Source organism: Panthera onca, chromosome D4 (genome assembly GCF_046562875.1).
Source record: "Panthera onca isolate mPanOnc1 chromosome D4, mPanOnc1 haplotype 2, whole genome shotgun sequence".
Classification (NCBI taxonomy): domain Eukaryota; kingdom Metazoa; phylum Chordata; class Mammalia; order Carnivora; family Felidae; genus Panthera; species Panthera onca.
The window spans coordinates 13,084,308-13,102,313 of NC_138351.1; the positions used below are offsets into that span (position 1 = coordinate 13,084,308).

Here is an 18,006-nt window from a genome sequence, read left to right on the forward strand (position 1 = left end):
ATTGGCTCAGGTCATGACCTCATGGTTTGTGAGTTCGAGCCCCTCATCGGGCTCTGTGCTGACAGCTCAGAGCCTGGAGCCTGCTTCAGATTCTGTGTCTCCCTCTCTCTCTGCCTCTCCCCTGCTCCCATTGTCTCTCTCTCAAAAATAAACATTAAAAATTAAAAAATATAAAACACCACCACCAAAGCAAGCAAAAATAAAAGCACACTTTCACTCATCTTAGGAGATGAAAAGTTTACTTAGAAATTGCAAACATTTAGCAGTTAAGACATAAACACTATTTTTCATATTCTACAGAAATACAATAATTTATAGCTGGCTTGGTACATGATCACATGATAAAAACAATCTAATGAAAAAAAAAAAAAAAAACGATGGTTCATTCTACTTTTCTGCCACTTGTAACAACTTAGTAAGTGTACCAGTAAGTACTGGAAGACAGATGCATAGGAAGATTAGAATCCTAGGGCTGTCTGTTAATACACATTATTATAAGAATAATATAAAAACAAAACAAGTACAGATACACAATTAACATGCAATTTAAGCTATTATTTTGAAGAAACAGGACAGAATTTAGTGAACACATTGAAAAATGTGTTAATAATGTGTTGTTATAATGAGCATATCATGGTATTTTACATGGCATGGAATTTCTTCCTCCTTAGATAATGCTTGGCAAATTGGAACAGATTGAGCTACTTCTACAGCAAATTTAAAATGCAGACAATGTGGATAATTGTATTAGATACTTTTCTAAGTATACTAATTTTTAAAGTACCATAATTTCATGCCTACCTCACCATCTCCCCAATTTAAAATAAAGTCAAATTTTGTACCCTATGAACCTGCACCGTCCGATATAGCAGCCCTTAGCCACACATGGCTATTTGAGCACTTACAAAGTAGCTAGTCAGAATGACAGGCACTGTGAGTGCAAAATACACAATGAATTTTAGAAACTTACTATGGGGGGGGGGGGGGGGAAGCAAAATATCTCCATAATTTTGTATACTGATTACATAGTGAAATATTTTTAATATATTGGGTTAATTAAAATAGTTAAGTTAATGCCATGGGTTTCTTTTTTAATGTGCCTGCTAGAAAATTAAAAATTACATATGTGGCTCCCATTTCTTCCTACTGGACAGTGCTCATACAGATAGTCTACAGTCACTTATTACCCTTAGAACTTAGCATCCCACTTTAAGTAATCTGGAGTACGAACTCCCAGGACACTGTAAGCACACTCTGCACATACTTTACTGCAAAATTAATTTTTATCCCTCTGCAAGATACACATTTTAAGTGTAAAAAGAATTCACAAAATAATCCTTAAGAAATGTCAATTACTATGTATTGTGAGAGCTAAAGGAACTTCAATGCAGACTGGAACACAGAGGAAAATAGTTAAAAAAAAAAAATAACAGTGCAATCAGAGGGAAACGATTAGTATCTTCAGTAAAATTAAGGTAGCCAAACTTATCTTTAATGCCCAGGATCTGACCTTGCACCACAGATCATATATGTAACTTGTCCACTGAACCACGACCTACAAGAAAATCTTTAAAAATCATTAAACTGCAACTTAAATACTCCATTTTTTGGAAAATCTGCAAGCAATGTAAAATTCACACACATCGTCAATTCTAACAGCAGACAGTATCTGAGAACTATCCCTTAAAGTCCCACAGTGTTAAATAAGGTTAGCAACTGCTTAGTGTCTAAGAGACTTGGACTTAAAAAAAAAAAAAAAAACAAAACTTTCTTAGAGGCTATTAAAAAATATCACTGACCTTTTGTCATTTTCTTCCCCTCCTCTTTTTTAAAAAAATTTCAGTAATAGTGTGTATAAATCCCTGGCATATTGATACCACATCATCTTTTATTGTGTCCATCTCAAATACAAATTAATCTAGCACACATTTCATTATTCTCCCAGGAACACCACCAAAATATAATACTGAGCGGTCACCACAGTCAGAGGCCAGCATCACAGTCATGCATCAAGAACCTCGCCAGGAGGCGATGCCTAATTACACTTGTATTACACACTCTGTTCCTCACAGCTCAGGCTGGAATGTTTGTTCTTCAACCGTTTAAATCTATTTACACTGAGTAAGCTCTGTCAAAGATGCTCTGAAAGTCACAAATGAGCAGATTCTGAAACTACTGTATCTTTCATAAAAATTTCTCCCTCATATTAAAGATGTTCTCAGAAAACAAGGAGAAGTTATTTAATATAATTCTGTATTTTACCATTACCACTTTGAAGACACTGGAAAGCAACCAAGTTTTAAGAAGAAATAAATAGAACCTAAGCCAGGTAACACCAGGTACACCAACAGAGAAACCGACTGTAGGCGTCTACAGTAATTCTCTCTCTCTTGAGTTTGGCAGCCTATTAAGACATTTAATCACATTTATTAATGTGCCGTGCACAAAAAGATGCTGCTTAAACTTTCCCCATCTCCTATCTTCAGACCGTGTTCTACACACACAGTACGTTTATTGCATGTTACTAACTCCAGCCTAAATAAGCGTAGTAATTGATGCCAAATGATGTAATTTTTTCAGTTTCAAACATATATTGCTTTAAAAATATGCTCCTCCGTGAAAAGATAAAGTTTCCTCTCCGAAAGCTGTTAATTTGCCATGAGATCAATAACTGACTAAATATTTATTGAGCACCTACTATGACTGCACTCAGTCTACACTCATTCTTTAACCACTAAGAAAAAGTACCTGCTTCAAATGCAAGATGACACTGGTGAGGGAAGATAATATTTGAGCACTTCTGACAAAATGCTTTATGAGTCACTATCTGAACGTGTGAAACTGTTCACCCCAGGACATGAAAAAAAATCTCAATATGTATTACTGATCACTTTATAAAGATAAATAAACATTTGAAGTAAGCTGCATAGTACTTTGAGGAAAGTGATGGCCATACATAAAATTAAGGCTGATTCCCTAAAGGTATGGAAGAAAAGCCAGAATGTCATGGTGCATAAGCATCCAAAGACAAAAATAAACATTTTACACAAATATCTGGTTAATTCAGGCAAATGGCACTTGTGTTAGGTTTCCAACTTTGCTTGAGGGGGCTGGTTTAATAAAGAAAACTGCTTTTAAATAGGAGCACTTTAAGCAAATATGAAAATAAAAACCCTTTAAATAAAATTCTCTGTAAAATCACTATATAAATTCAAGTTCCAAATCTTGTTTAAACATATATACATACATATATGTGAACACACACATATATATGCCTTAAAAGTATCAAAATTTCACTTACAATGTGATGCAGCTGTGTATCTTGCCTTGCATGGTTTGAAGCTAATTATGTACCTTCCGCACAATACTGGATTTCTCCTGAAGCCACGCATGTGGGCAATGGTGCCGAGACAGAGGGAGGCTAGTTTTCACTTTCTAGCCTTTAACGATTGCGCCCCGTTGGATTCCTACAAGGCGTGAGGCATCATGCAATGTACTGAACACATACGGGGTCTGCACACAGAACACTCTTTCAGGGAAAGTGAGGTTTTAGGAGGCAAAACAGTTGTCAGTTTGAAAACGAACGGTAATCATTTCCTGAACAGGATTTCCAGAAACAAAATGATGTCAACTGAAACACCCCCACCTCTGCCCAACGTGGAAAACAATACATTACAGAAACTGTTTCCGTAGAAGACGTAAGAGAACATTCCTAATAGAGCCGTAGGGACTGAAGCAGCGAGGTGAAGAGTGAGGCAGGCACAGAGCGCCTATGAGCTACTGCACTGGTAGGGGTTTATAAAAAATACTATCTATACTAAAGTTTTAAGAGCTAGTAATATATTTAGCATACTTTTGCCTTTTCTTTTTTGCCACTGAATATAAAATTTTGTCCTAAATTTACTAAATCTTCTACACCCTGAGGAATAACAGATTAATAAAAGAATGCCAGGGTCAGCCTTGTGGACCATATTATTGTCCAAAAAGCACAACCTATAAGAGCTAATATTCTTGGAAGCACAAAGGTTCATCGGCAGACTAAGCTACTCCTCTCTATTTTTTTTTAGCACAGAGTTTGGTTTTACAGTCTTAACATAACCTAACGAGAATACAGATGTCCAGGTTGAGAGCCAGAGGTGCCTCCTGCAATGCAAGCGCACGTGCGCGTGCACACGCGCGCACGCACACACACACACACACACACACACACACACACACAACCTACAACTGACACAATGGTTTTCTGTCTCCACTATGAACTACGACGTATTGCTGCCATTTAGGAATATATTATTCAATAGTCCTCTGAAAAGCACTTTGGAATCTTTAGCTGTATATTTTTATGAAATTACAATTAAAAGTTATCTGCAATCTTGAAATATGGACTCTCTATCCCTCCCCTCTCCTGTAACCAAATATATAAAATGCCGTATTTTAAATTTCATCTATTTACTTCTTTTCCTCCAACACAGAATTTGGGAGGGAATTCTTAAAACCCTTAAAGTGAGGCAAAGGATTCATTTACGACAATCATACGGCCTTTCTTTTCAGGCACAGTGCCACTGTTTCCCTTGAACATGGGCTGCACAGGTTTCGGACTAACCTGTAATTATGCACACGCTGTCCTCTAAATACCTCCAATCCCCAAAAAGTTAGTTGTCACAGGGAAAGAACTAATTCTTCTTGGCAGGGCGCTTAAAAATGCTAACTAAGAAATACAAACCGGAGCATCCTACCTGCTCATATCAGTATGTCATGAATGGATAAAAAAACTCCACGGGACCGTGTCTAGCAACTGGAATAAATAAAATGAGTTACAATCAACTGTTTGATAAAAATTCTGTCCTTTGTTTTCTCCCTAAACATTAATCTTGCTCCCTCCAGAAATAAGAAAGGCACTCAAATTAACAAGGTATATATAGCTATTGTTTCAAAGACACTGTGTAACAAGTAGGATTTTCAGGGCTGATTTTCTTTCCTGCTCGCTGCCTGCATGCCAGGGCACGTCTCCACCTTGCTGTGCCTCCAGACTTCTCCAGTACACAGGAGCACAGTAAGAGTGCATCTAGGCATGGGGAGGCAGCAGCATGCAAAGTGCCAGGGGCTGCACCGTTCTCCTGGAGAAGTTCACTCAGAAGTCAAAAGTTTTTAATGGTGCTGTTTGAATTCCGTAGCATATTTTAAATATCTGAAAGTTCTAAAATTTGATTTACTAGTAACAAAATAACTGTAAGCTTACAAAAGCTTTCTGCAAAGAATATATGTTATTTTCTTTTATAACTAAACCTTTAGTATCTTCTGTAATTAAGAGGGACTAAGATACAGATTAGACTATTGTATAGTAAGTGACAGCTGTACTCCTAAATTAATATTTAGCCCATGTCAAATACTATCTTGTGCTACAGAAAATTACTAATGGTAACTTGTTCTCAACAATATTAAAAGTTCTCTTTATATAACAAGCATAAATTCACATGACGACCTGAATTCATCTAAATCACACAGTCTACCACCATAAATGCTTTCCTACAAACTGCCACGTAAAAGTCAAGGAACTTTTGTTTTCATATCTTGTGTCACATAAGCCCTTATCTGAAGATTTAAATGGCTTTTAGTGACAACATGTATACATTTAATCCTATTAATAATGAAGCCTTTAATCAGAACCGTACCATAGGAATAAGGGATATGACTGAGAGTCTGGGCCCAGAGTTTCCAAAGACGTAACAAAAATGCTAAAACCTGGAAAAGAAAAAGGGGACGTTAACAGGTATCTAATCCTTAAACCTAATAAGAGAAAAAGAAAATGACTCACACAGGTTTAAGAAATACCTAAAAGGTCTATAGTTCAAGCTGGGGAGGAGAAAAGGAGAAGCATAAAATGACTATCCTTGCACAAATACAAGTCAACAAGTCTTTGAAATCAAAGAATTCCGTCAAATGCCCCAAAGAGTCTCTGGCTCTGTTGCCAAGATCTGTCCTCCAATACCATAAATGAACAGAAGGTGGTGTTCTTAATGCAAACGAGCTTTGTTCTATGAATTTTTAATATATATTAAAGTACAGTTAATTCATAATCATAGAGCTGCATTTCTTGGCTGGGATTTAACAGCTTAAACAAGGTTGTTAAATGAAGAAGAATCATCTAAATTAACTTATTCTATATGTAACAGCTCACCTGTAGTATCATGAGGCTAGAATGTAACATTCATTCACAATCCATTGCTCTAACTTACCAATTTCTCAATCATAACTCATTCTATCCATTACTCATGATCAATCTTTCCCTTTTTCAGTGAATCATTTATTAATTTGATAAACATTTGATAAGTCCTCGCCATGTGCAAGGCACACAGTAGAATCTGGGAACACCAAATTACCAAAACAGGTATACTTAAAAAAAGGTGGGGCCGGGGAGGAAGGTGGTGTGGAGGTATTTACACATCTTATTGCTTTTGGCTTGTCAGTAGTATTCTTGATCCACAGGACAGTATGATGGCCGACTATTCTCCTAATGAAAGTTTGATGAAATGTGTCAATCAATCTAAACTATCTTTTTCTTTCAACAAGGATATTTATAGAAAAAAAGGTAAAGACTAACAAGTCCCTGAAAAGATACATCCTTTCCACAGCATGAACTTATTCACTCAAAGAGATACTACCATGCTACAGCTAATGAGTTTAGATGTCAACCATTTAGGAAAAAAACACAACCATATGGGGCAATGCTAGGTTTTTCTGTGAATCAACACTTGAAAAATGCAAACGTTAGAAATAAAGTAGCACACGAAAGTCACAAACGCGAAGTATCCTTCGGATGTTTGTGTTTTTACTGCCTACTCAAAACTTTATTAGGAAGAAGAGACCGAGATATCGTAAAGGACTGCATGGCTTCATAAGAGCGTGTATGAAGGGCCTTAAAACACATGAAGGCAGATAACATCAAAGGTGGGCAGGGTACTGTATGGAGGGTAAGAAAGGCGCGGAGCCGCTGGTTCACAGGGGACGGTCTATACTCCTGTCCTGACACTCTCACATCAAAGCAGAAGAAGCCCTATTACTTGGGATACTGAAGATGATGCCTGGAAGGGAATACTGAGTGAGGCCAGGGTCTGGCAACATGTATCCAGTGGAATGGGCTGAATCTCTCCTGTCATCTCTGTGTAGTCTCCCCACTATCCCCTGCAGGTAGAGAAAATCATCAACTAATGGTTTTATCCACAGAGGTCTAGGTAGACCTTGAGGTATTTGTAGACAAAGGGCCATGGGATTATGTTCATAATGGCAATTATTTTCTTACCTAAATACTATGAAATTTTGCCCCAAGAGAGAAAAGCAGATTCTGTCTACAAGGGCCAGGCTGGACAGTTTTTCTGGTATTCTCAAGTCTCCCCTGACAGTTGGCTGCTCAACAAAATCATGATGCACAAATAGAGAACTTGCTCTTTTCCTAAGCTTAAGGCAGTGTGCCTCGCTCAAGCCCAAGGCTTCGATAATATATACTAGGAGAAGTCTGCCTTTACATCTGTCCCCTCACCCTAAAGGTGACCTAGCAAGTAAAAAAAACAAGCAAAGCACGGCAGTCACTTACTTCTGCAGTGTGGCATCCTACACACACACACACACACAGGACAACAGGCGGTTTCCATCATTAGGGGACCTTTTAAAGGGCAGTTCCTGTGAATATTGTGTGTGTCTGTGTGTTTAATGGGGTATGAGATTCGGTGGAAAGAGGACGGAGAATGTCTTCAGAACACATCCTTAAAATTAGACAAGTAAGGAAAAACATACGAAGTGAAAGTGTCAAAAAATACGGAAGGGACTGGGAAAATGAACAAGAGATAAGTGGAAAGGAAAGAACAAACACAGACCATTTACAAAGCGGGGAAACGTATTCAGAAAGTAAACATTAGCCGGCCCTTTTCCCACAGACCTGAAGAACCCAGCCCTTATTACTGAGAAATAAGATACAGCTGTTCGGTGGCTACTTTGGTACCTCATCCCTGATAAGTTTAGTATCAAAGTCTTTAAGTTGTTTTATTTTTTTAAATAAAGATTGAAGACCTAACCTTCAAAATCTTTTCTTTCCCCCTGGCTTTTGCCAGCATATTTGTAATAACCACTTCATAAAAATTGTGTGGTTTAAGTGTATCCTCAAGAACTTAAATTTTTACAAAGGAAGATTGTTTATGGATACATTTCCATGCATATTTCACTTTTCATGGTGAATTTAAAAGGAAAACAAGTAGTAATAACTGAAAATGGCATTCCAGGTTAAAAAAAAAAAAGGTTTATGTAAGGGCTAATGTGAGTGTTTTTGGCCCATACCAAATTTGAGGTAAAAAGAATCTATCAAAACTAGTAATAAAAATAATTCCCAGTACTGCAATTACATAAACTCTTAAAATCAGTTTTTCTTTTAAAATAACCACTTTAAAATGGATTACACATTGGAAGCATGTTTTTTATATAAATTCCAATACTTCTGACTTTGGTTACACTGGTCGATAACTTGAGTCGAGAAAGAGACATGATTTATATTTTTGCAAATCCCATCTATCTGGCCATTTGATTCTCAAAGCAGTAATTAGATGGAGTAATTTTGAGCTTGTACTATTCTAAGGCTGAACTACAACTTAAAATTTTAATTGAAAAAAACTAGCCTATACAGCAAGCAACTGCACTGAGGTGGGTAGATGTGTCTGTGAACCGATTAGAAGAACCAAATGAGAAGAAGCTTCACATATAGAAATATAAAGGATGAGAAGAAGAAAAAAATTAAGACTCACTGTTTAGCAGGAAGAAACTACACAGTTATTTTATCCCCAAAGGAATGCCAGTTCTTAACAAAATAAATAAAATTAAAGATTTACTATGGACTTTTAACCTAAAGATGAAGAACACATACCAGCAAACAATTCATGCGACTATGTAAGAAAGGAAAGCAATATTGCACTGAAAGGGGGAACCTTGCAGGACTAATCCACCTCTCTCACTGACTCAGCGTAACCAGCCACTTCCGGTAGGCACTGGCAAACCTGGCCTGCTCTACGTTCCGGCAGGTGGACAATACTTGATCGATGAACCTATGCTCCATCTCCAGGCCCCGAGAGTCTGGAGCTGGGGTCCGCTTCAGGCGTTTGGTTTCCTGGGAATAGCCTTGCTTGCTAGAGTCATTCAGCCCATCCACCTCCATGGCCTGAGACATGTGGGGGCCTCCTGGGATGAGGTGCAAGTCACTCGAAGTTCCCCCAGGGCTGTCTGCAGGTGACAGTGGGGTCACACTGTGAGGAAACCTACCACGTAAGTGATGCTGAAGGTAGAAAATATGCCGCCTGTGAAAGAGGAGGGGGAGAGAATACAGAAAACTCGTATCACAAAGTCAAGCTTTTTAGGAAAAAAAAAAAGCTGATAATTTTAAAACATACTGTACTCAGTTCATGGCTCCCGTGGTAACCCTGAGTTACCTGGAGGAAGGAGGTGGAGTAGTTACCCTGAAGTCTCTGCATACTTAGACCAGAGTCTTACAAGCCCAGATTACTGGACTGTGAGAAAGAATAATACGACCCCCAAAGGATTTTTAATACCACCGACTGAGATGATGGCAATCACCTGGCATTGTTACTCTTTGTAACTACAATCGGAAATTAGAAAATAGGTCGTAGCCCAATCTCTGCTATAAAAAAAAAAAAGCAACAACAACAACAAAAAACAGAACCAAAAATTAACTTCACTGATATCCTAAAACAGAAGTGAATTAACTTCTGTTAATTTCCTTTATTTCCTTTAATTTCCTTTAATAAGAACAGGTCTTATTATCTAAAAACCAACTTAACTTTCCCTGAAATCTGTCACTATAACTATAGTCTCATTAAATATCCCTGCAGCAGGGATATCTCATTATTCATATTAGCAACTCTAAGCTCTGAAAAGTTAATTCTGTCCATTTCCCCAGCATATTCTGGAGTAGACAGGGAGCATATAATTTACCCATTTTATAGAGGATAAAACTCAAAGGACAGATAAGGTGCCTAAGTTAGGCAATGGCTCAGTAGTAGAAAACTGGCCTGTATAACATCCAGGCCATCCCAACTGTCTCTTTTCCCCATGCCCCACCCCAAACTTCAAATAATTTTTATACAAAGCTTCTACTCTGTTAATCTAGCTATCTCTTCAACACAAATATAATTTTAAAATTTTCTCAACCTTGCTACTGATGTACCTAAATATAAAATAGCAACAAAAAAATCTGTAACACCCCAATGACATGGAGGTTAGTATCTATCTTGTCTCTAGAAAATGTGGAGTAAGAGTGTCTCTTTAGTATGAGAAAAAGAAATTTAGGAAGGTGCCAAAGAGGGTAGATGGTCTCCCATCTTCTAAATGTACTTAGCATGGAGGAGCAGCTGAACATGTCTCCTCAAAAGGCGGCAAATCTCAACAAGTTTAAAAACATACAAATATGTAAAACGCCTATCTCCTGCTTGGCACAGCAAGTCCTTCGTCTACAAATAGAATCCTATAGGCTGAAGCAGAATCCGCATTTATAGAGACAGAGATGCTTCAAAAAAGAACCAATCAGGGGGTTCCCATACCTGGACTTCCTTCCAACATGAAAGTTACTTGGCTGTCAAATGTACTCAGAACTCAGGTTATGAGGTTGCTAATCCTCTTTCACTCCTTCCTAATAATTCTGCCCTGCTCCCGAAGTACACCTTACTTTAAAAAAAAAACCAAAAAACAAAAACAAAAAAACCCCAACCAGTGTCAAGAGTTTATTACTTAAGGAACGTTAATTTGCAGACCTTCAATAAGCTTAACTATTCTCAAGGTCCAATCAACAGACTGATCAATGGTCTACACCCCACTCTGCATCAGAATGTACCTGCTAAGTTTCTTTGCATTGTGTTTTTGAAGACTAGATGGCAGTCTTCCACCCCACACATGCTACAAGTATCAGGATCTCCAAAGAGGGAGTCTAGAAACTTTTGTTTTCAGTTTGGAAGTAACACAGCTGTTGCACAGTCAAGGTTGAATGCCACCATCTAAGCATTAGACAAAGGTCTGCATGAGGAACTTCTTATTGAAGATCATGAGGATGTGGTAACGAAAACTCCTCTGAACTCAGGCAAAGCTCCACAATCAGATTACCAAATTTACTCCAGAAGGCAGGCCTACGATGTAGGACCCTCTACAGCTCTCAGGAAGACATGTGGTTTCATGCAGAAAGCGGATTTTTCCCTTCTCTTACCTGTGGCACCAAAGGGTTTCATGTCCTGGGTAGGAATCAATAAGATCAGTGCTGAATTCAACTTCTTCTTCGAGAAGATGGGGAAGATTTATCCTTGCTTCCTCTGTTGAAGCTGCTGCTGCTTCATCTTTTGCAAGAACCAGAGCTGGCTCACTTCTCAGAGGGTTTTGCTCCAATACAGAACCATCTATCACAGTTTGGCTAATCAAAGACTTTAACAAAAACTGGCGGTAGTGAAATCCACTGTGGTCTGAAACGTGCATGGATGCCCAGTGTTTAGTAGAAGACAGTTCATCAAGAAGAATCTTGTAGGAAGAAAAAAGGGAAGTGAGAAGTGGAATAGCCAAAGGCTTTTCTTCTCCATTAACGCCTTGGATTTCTTTGATTTGTTCCTTGTTTTTCTGGTAACAATTGTTTCTACCAATACTTTGTATACAATGTCCAACACAGTGCTGTCACTTAGTGGAAGCTCAGTAAAGGCTAGTTTCCCCCTTTCCCTGATAAATAAGAGATTTTTTTATATACACCACAGAATTTAAGACTTGTCATTCTTTCCCTGGACCTTGATCAATCACATTCTGATTGGCACACCCACAGAAAAGCCAAATTCTAGAATAATGATGAACATTAGAGTGACTATTTACAAGAATGCTGATGTTGAAGAGAAAATATAAATTCAGAGGTTACTTTGAGGTAAACTTTAACATTTAACCAACACTAGAATATTTAACTTAGTATTTATTGAACAATTGACTCAAGGTAGTGATTTGTTCTTCACTATGTAAGTGCCATGAGGGCACAGAGCATGTCAGTTTTGTTCACTACCTAATTCTAAGGGCTTAGTGCAAAAAACATGATGCATGAAAAATAGGAATTTCCAAGAGCTCATAATTTTCACTGTTCATGTCAAACTCAATTCGTATCAATGATAAATGATTTTGTTAAGTAGATGAAACAAAATTCAGCAGTGAATTGTTAAAGCCTGCGTATTATCAATCCTGCAAACTAAGCAATTTCGAATGGAATGATAAAAAGAAAAGCCAGCAGTTATGAAAAAATACATTATTTGGCACTGTCTTGTACAAGTAGCAAACGCAAGTGGATTTCGATCAGTGAAAGCCATATTGAGGGCGTGCCACATTCCATCAGAGGATTTTTCAGATCAGCTCAAGAAAAAAGACATAGACTTTTCAGCAGTGAATGGCAGCTACCGCACAAAGCCAAAGGGCTCCTCCTTCACCTGCTCGTCAAGGGCCCCAGGTAAACTCCTTCTCCTGCACCAAGATCACCTCTCCATTTCTCACATGCCCTTTCTTCCCTAGAAGAAATTTCTCCCTCTTCTGAACCTCCACAGTTTCTGTGTGTTCTCCCATATATATTACAGAACTTACTGTACATCTTTTCATCCTCACTAAACTCTAAAAGTTGTTTGAAATATTGTCACTCCTAATTGCTGCTTCCATCATTCTATACCCAGTGGCCTCAGAGTGGACATCTAAGTATTTTATAAGTGAACAATTTAAGGAATTAAGTGACCAGTACAGAGGGGCAAGATTACTCCCAGCTAGGACAGCAGATTTATATCCGTGAAATGTTTTAAACATCTCCTTTAAGTTCTAAAGAGTTTATCTGAAGCCAAATAAGTTTGTTTCCAGAACTGGTGAATCTCTGAGAAATGGAAAACAAGACTGTTCATTTGATTAAAATAGTGCACAAAATAGCACCAGATAAACTTCTACCTTAGAAAAATACATACTAACCTTAAGGTTGTTACATTTTTGAAGAATTAACCTGCAGAACATTTAGGCTACAATACATCAGATTTCTAATTTTGGTAGGGCTTCTTAATATTGATTGAAGAGTACGAAACATGTTTAAAAGGAATTTACATAATGTGAAAAACCTTTAGATTATTTCTTACTGCATATTTCTATACACAAAAATTTTAATTTTTTTTTGTAATTTTGAGACAAAAAAGAGCACAGACATGAAAGATTTTCAACAGTATCAATTTAATTCCTTTAAAGATATTTCTCAGACTTTTTGGGGGGCCTGGGTGGCTCAGTCAGTTAAGCGTCCGACTTCGGCTCAAGTCATAATCTCACGGTTCATGGGTTCGAGCCCCATGTCGGGCTCTGTGCTGATGGCCTGGAGCCTGCTTCAGATTTTTTGTCTCCCTCTCTCTCTGCCCCTCCCCCACTTGCATGTGTGCTCTCTCTCTCAAAACCAAAACATTAAAAAAATTAAAAAAAAAATTTTTAACAGACTTTTTAGGAGAAAAATTCACTGTGTTCTTTTCCCTTGATATATTTAAGAGGCATACTAAACTAGAAAAGAAACTTTAACAGGAATTTCAGGGCATTTTTTTTTTACTAGAATAAAAAGGTTGAGAGATATAAGCAATGACTTTTTAAAGCGACAGCCATTACTTTTAAAGTGATCTTGGGGCGCCTGAGTGGCTCAGTCGGTTAAAGGGCCGACTTTGGCTCAGGTCATGATCTTGCAGTCCATGAGTTTGAGCCCTGCATCGGGCTCTGTGCTGACAGCTTGGAGCCTAGAGCCTGCTTCGAATTCTGTGTCTCCCTCTCTCTCTGCCCCCTTTCCCATTCGCACCCTGTCTCTGCCTTTCAAAAATGAATGTTACAAAAAAAAAAATGATCTTAAAGACACTGCATAGAGATATGGCTTAAATGTAAGATACTGACAGAATCAATGACCTATAGATGGTGTAATTTACATATTACTATTCTTTTTCAGCACTCCTTATAAAAATGAATGAGTGAATAAATAGCTACAAGAAAACCACAGTAGCAGGGCTATGACCCAGAAGGATAACAGGTAACAATCCTAAAATTAAAATCAAAAATGTGTGTATGTGTGTGTGTGTGTATATATATATAAATATATATACACGTGTATATATATATAAATATATATACATATATATACGTGTATATATACATATATATACGTGTATATATATAAATATATATAAATATATATATACATATATATATACGTGTATATATATATAAATATATATATACGTATATATATATGTATATATACATATATAAATATATACACGTATATATATACATATATAAAAATATATATATACATATATATATAAATATATATATAAATATATATATATATAAGCTATCTGCCCTATAAATTTTTAAAAATACATGTGGTTATTTTCTGATTATGAGTGACACAAAATCATCATTCTAGAACATTTCAAAAATACAGAATGCAAAAAAAGCAAAAAGAATCATTCATCACCTTATTGGCCAGAGAAAACTACTCTTAACATTCTGGCCTATCACCAGTCTTTCAGCTTTTCTCTATGCATGCATGTGCGCAGTTTATTTTTAACACAGACTTGGGATACTCTTTTATTCTGATTTCATTCCACTAAATTATATACATATACCATGTCATTAAATATTACTCTATAATTTTAAACTTTTGCATGATATTTCATCCTAAAGATTATCACAATTTAACCATTTGCTCATTTTGTTTCCACTCTTGTATAAGTAACACTCTTTTGAACACACATATATATAAAGTCTATGTGCACAACTTATTTACTTAGGAGAAATTTCTAGAAGTATATTTACTGGAACAGTGAGAAACATTTTTTAAAGTTCTTCATATATATTGTCAAAGTGCCCTCCAGAGGGGCTGTGTAATTTATATTCCTACTGGAAGAACATGTTAAATATTTCTTAAATTCCTTACTAGTACTTTAATATTCACTAATTTAATAAGTGGAAAATCATGTCATTTTAATTTGCATTTCCTTTTACCATTAAGGCTAGATATTTATTTTATTCTCTTCTTCTTCCTGTGTCTTCTTATGCAAACTGCCTATTTTGCCTAATTCTCTCTTTTTTATATAACTGACTAATTTACTATTTGTGATAGTCCTTAATTTTTCTTACAAGTCTTTAAGAGATCTTTATAAAGGTATTAGGTCCCTATGTTATAAATATCTTTCTTTTTTTAAAAAATATCTTTCTTACTATATTACTGCAACTGATTTTTTTAATTCCGTTTTTTTCCTTCAGGTAAGTTTTTATTTCATTTAGAGTTCAGTTTGGTATATGATATTAAAACCTGACAAGTATTTGCTAAAAGGCCAATCTTAATCATCGTCACAGATTGAACAAAGAATCCTTTTTCCAGTTATGTGAAATTCCATATTTCAATGAAATTTGTACACATTATGTATTGGGATTTGCTTCTGGGCCTTATATTTTCCATTAGTGTGTTAATTACTGAGTAGTACCAAGATTACTCTCTTTTTATAAACATTTAGATAGATACTAGTATACACTGTTCCTCATTTTCATTTTTTTTCAACAATTTCTTAGCTATTCTTGAAGATTTCTTTCTAATGTACTTTAAGAACCAATTTCTGAAGTTAAAAAATAAACTGGTGGTTTTTAGTATATATTGAGTTGTGCAGTCATCACTGCTGTCTAATTTCAGAACATTTTCATCACTTTCATAACAACTTCCATTCCTATTAGGAGTCCCCTAAATCTCCATTCCCCCTAGTCTCTGGCACCCACTAATCTGCTCTGCCTATTCTGAATGTCATATAAATGGGATTATAGAGTATGTGGCCTTCCTAATCTGGCTTCTTTCAGTCAGCAATGTTTTTAAGGTTCATCCATGTTATGGCATGTATCAGGACTTTGCTCCTTTTTTATGGCCGCATAATATTCCATTGTATGGATGGATACACCACATTGCATTTATCTACTCGTCGGTTATCTAACATTTGAGTTGTTACCTTTTTGGGGCTATTATGAATAATGCTGTTATAAACGTTGCTGTAATAAGTTTTGGTATGAACATGTTTTTGATTCTTTGGGGTATATATAAGTACCTAAGAGTGGAACTGCAGGGTCATATATGGTAATTCTAGGTTTAATTTTTTGAAGACATGCCAAACTGTTTCCCACAGTGGCTGCACCATTTAACATTCCTACCAGCAACGTATAAGGGCTCCAATTTCTCCACATCCGTGCCAACACTTGTAACTGCTGTTTTTCATTTTAGCCATGCTAGTTGGTTTTCATTTGCTTTTCCCTCATGGCTAAGACGTTGAACATCTTTTCATGTCTTTATTGGCCATCTGTGTATCTTTTTTGCAGAGATGACCCTATGTGCTTTCTCAGGTGACACAAGGTATCAACTTTCAATTGGCTAGGAGTGATAAACTGGCGAACCGTGATCTTTCCTCTCACCCCACAGTCACAAATGAGACTATTTTAAAATCTGCTTAAATCAACTTAGAACACACAATCAGAATAGAAAATAGAAAATGAAAATCTCATAATTCCACCCTAGCACTGTTCACAATTCTTTATTCTTTTTTTTTCTGAGCAGCAAATGTATACATGCTTGTAACAGAAAACACAAAGCAATATATCTGTAACATCATGTGTGAGGATATATATAAAGGTTGAGCAGTTACAACATGCCAAGCAGTATTCCAAACACTTCAAAATCTCATTCAATGCTAATAATATATTTAAAAATTATATTAGGACCATCTCATATTTAGTTTAGATCCTTATCCTATAGTGAACATTTTTCTTCCAAAATATAACTTTTAGTACCAACAAAATATTCCAATTTGTGATATAATTCAATGTAACTAATCTGTCATTATTGGAGGGTTAGACTGTCCTAGTTTTTCACTATGATAAACAGTATTTTTATATACCAAATGTTCATATTTTATATAATAGCCAGTGTTTACCCAACACTTAGTACGAGCCCTTGTGAGAGCCACTTTATGTGGATTCTCCCATTTAATTCACAACACTTGATGAGGTAGGGATTACCATCATGCCCACTTTACAGATGAGGAAACTGAAGGTTAGTGAGGCAAAGAAACTCCTCCAGGGCCACAAGCCAACTTGGTGGCAGAGTCAGCATTCAAGTTGGGTCTGCGTGACCACCGAGTGGAGCCTTTGATCATGACACCACCGAACCTCGTCTCCCGTTACGTCTTTAGGCAGAAGTGCTAGATCACAAGGAACATGCCTCTTTTTGGGTAAAGTCTGTAAATGCTGCCATGTTACCCTTCAGTAAGATCATACCTGTTTCTACAATGCTTGTTTTCACACCCTCATCAATGCTGGATACCAGCACTTTAAAAAATAGTATTTTCAATTGTCTATGTAAAAAGATGCCAGCTCATTGACAGGTACCAGTGATTCCTCTGTGATTACTTCCTCTAATAGACAAAGCGTAGTAGGGCATGATCTCCTAGCAGGGCCCAGTGGTTTCTAAGTGCAGAAAGGGGATTTTGTAAATCCAGCCCCCAGAGAGCACTGCAGCAGCAGTGGTGACAGGAAGAGCACCGAGGTCAAGGGCAGGGCACAGCAGGTGGACAGCCCAGGTGAGCCTCGGACTGGACCCAGGCAGCTGAGTCAACACACCGCTCATGAGTTCTCATCTTTAACATCTGAAAAGTGTCAAGAAACCAAGAATTTCCCCTCGGCCCCGTGTTCCTGACTTTATGGGAATGCCACTTTAAAAGGTCCACATCAGGGGCGCCTGGGTGGCTCAGTCGGTTAAGCGTCCAACTTCGGCTCAGGTCATGATCTCGCGGTCCGTGAGTTCAAGCCCCGCGTCGGGCTCTGTGCTAACAGCTCAGAGCCTGGAGCCTGTTTCAGATTCTGTGTCTCCCTCTCTCTCTGACCCTCCCCTGTTCATGCTGTGTC

The 18,006-nt window shown here is 37.2% G+C and overlaps 1 protein-coding gene across 3 annotated transcripts in view; it reads right to left on the reverse strand.

Annotated features, from left to right (window-relative positions):
* Positions 1 to 222: 222 nt before the first annotated feature.
* PTAR1 (protein prenyltransferase alpha subunit repeat containing 1) overlaps positions 223 to 18,006 on the reverse strand; it is a 50,586-nt gene continuing 32,802 nt past the window's right edge. For 2 of the 3 annotated variants that reach the window (XM_060610105.3, XM_060610106.3), the window contains exons 6-7: positions 11,252 to 11,556; positions 223 to 9,335 (exon numbers count right to left, since the gene is read on the reverse strand). In XM_060610105.3, the coding sequence (XP_060466088.1) occupies positions 8,993 to 9,335; positions 11,252 to 11,556 (648 nt within the window). In that variant the 3' untranslated portion in view covers positions 223 to 8,992. The remainder of the gene's footprint in view (positions 9,336 to 11,251; positions 11,557 to 18,006) is intronic. The other variant, XM_078436032.2, reaches the window with a different exon arrangement.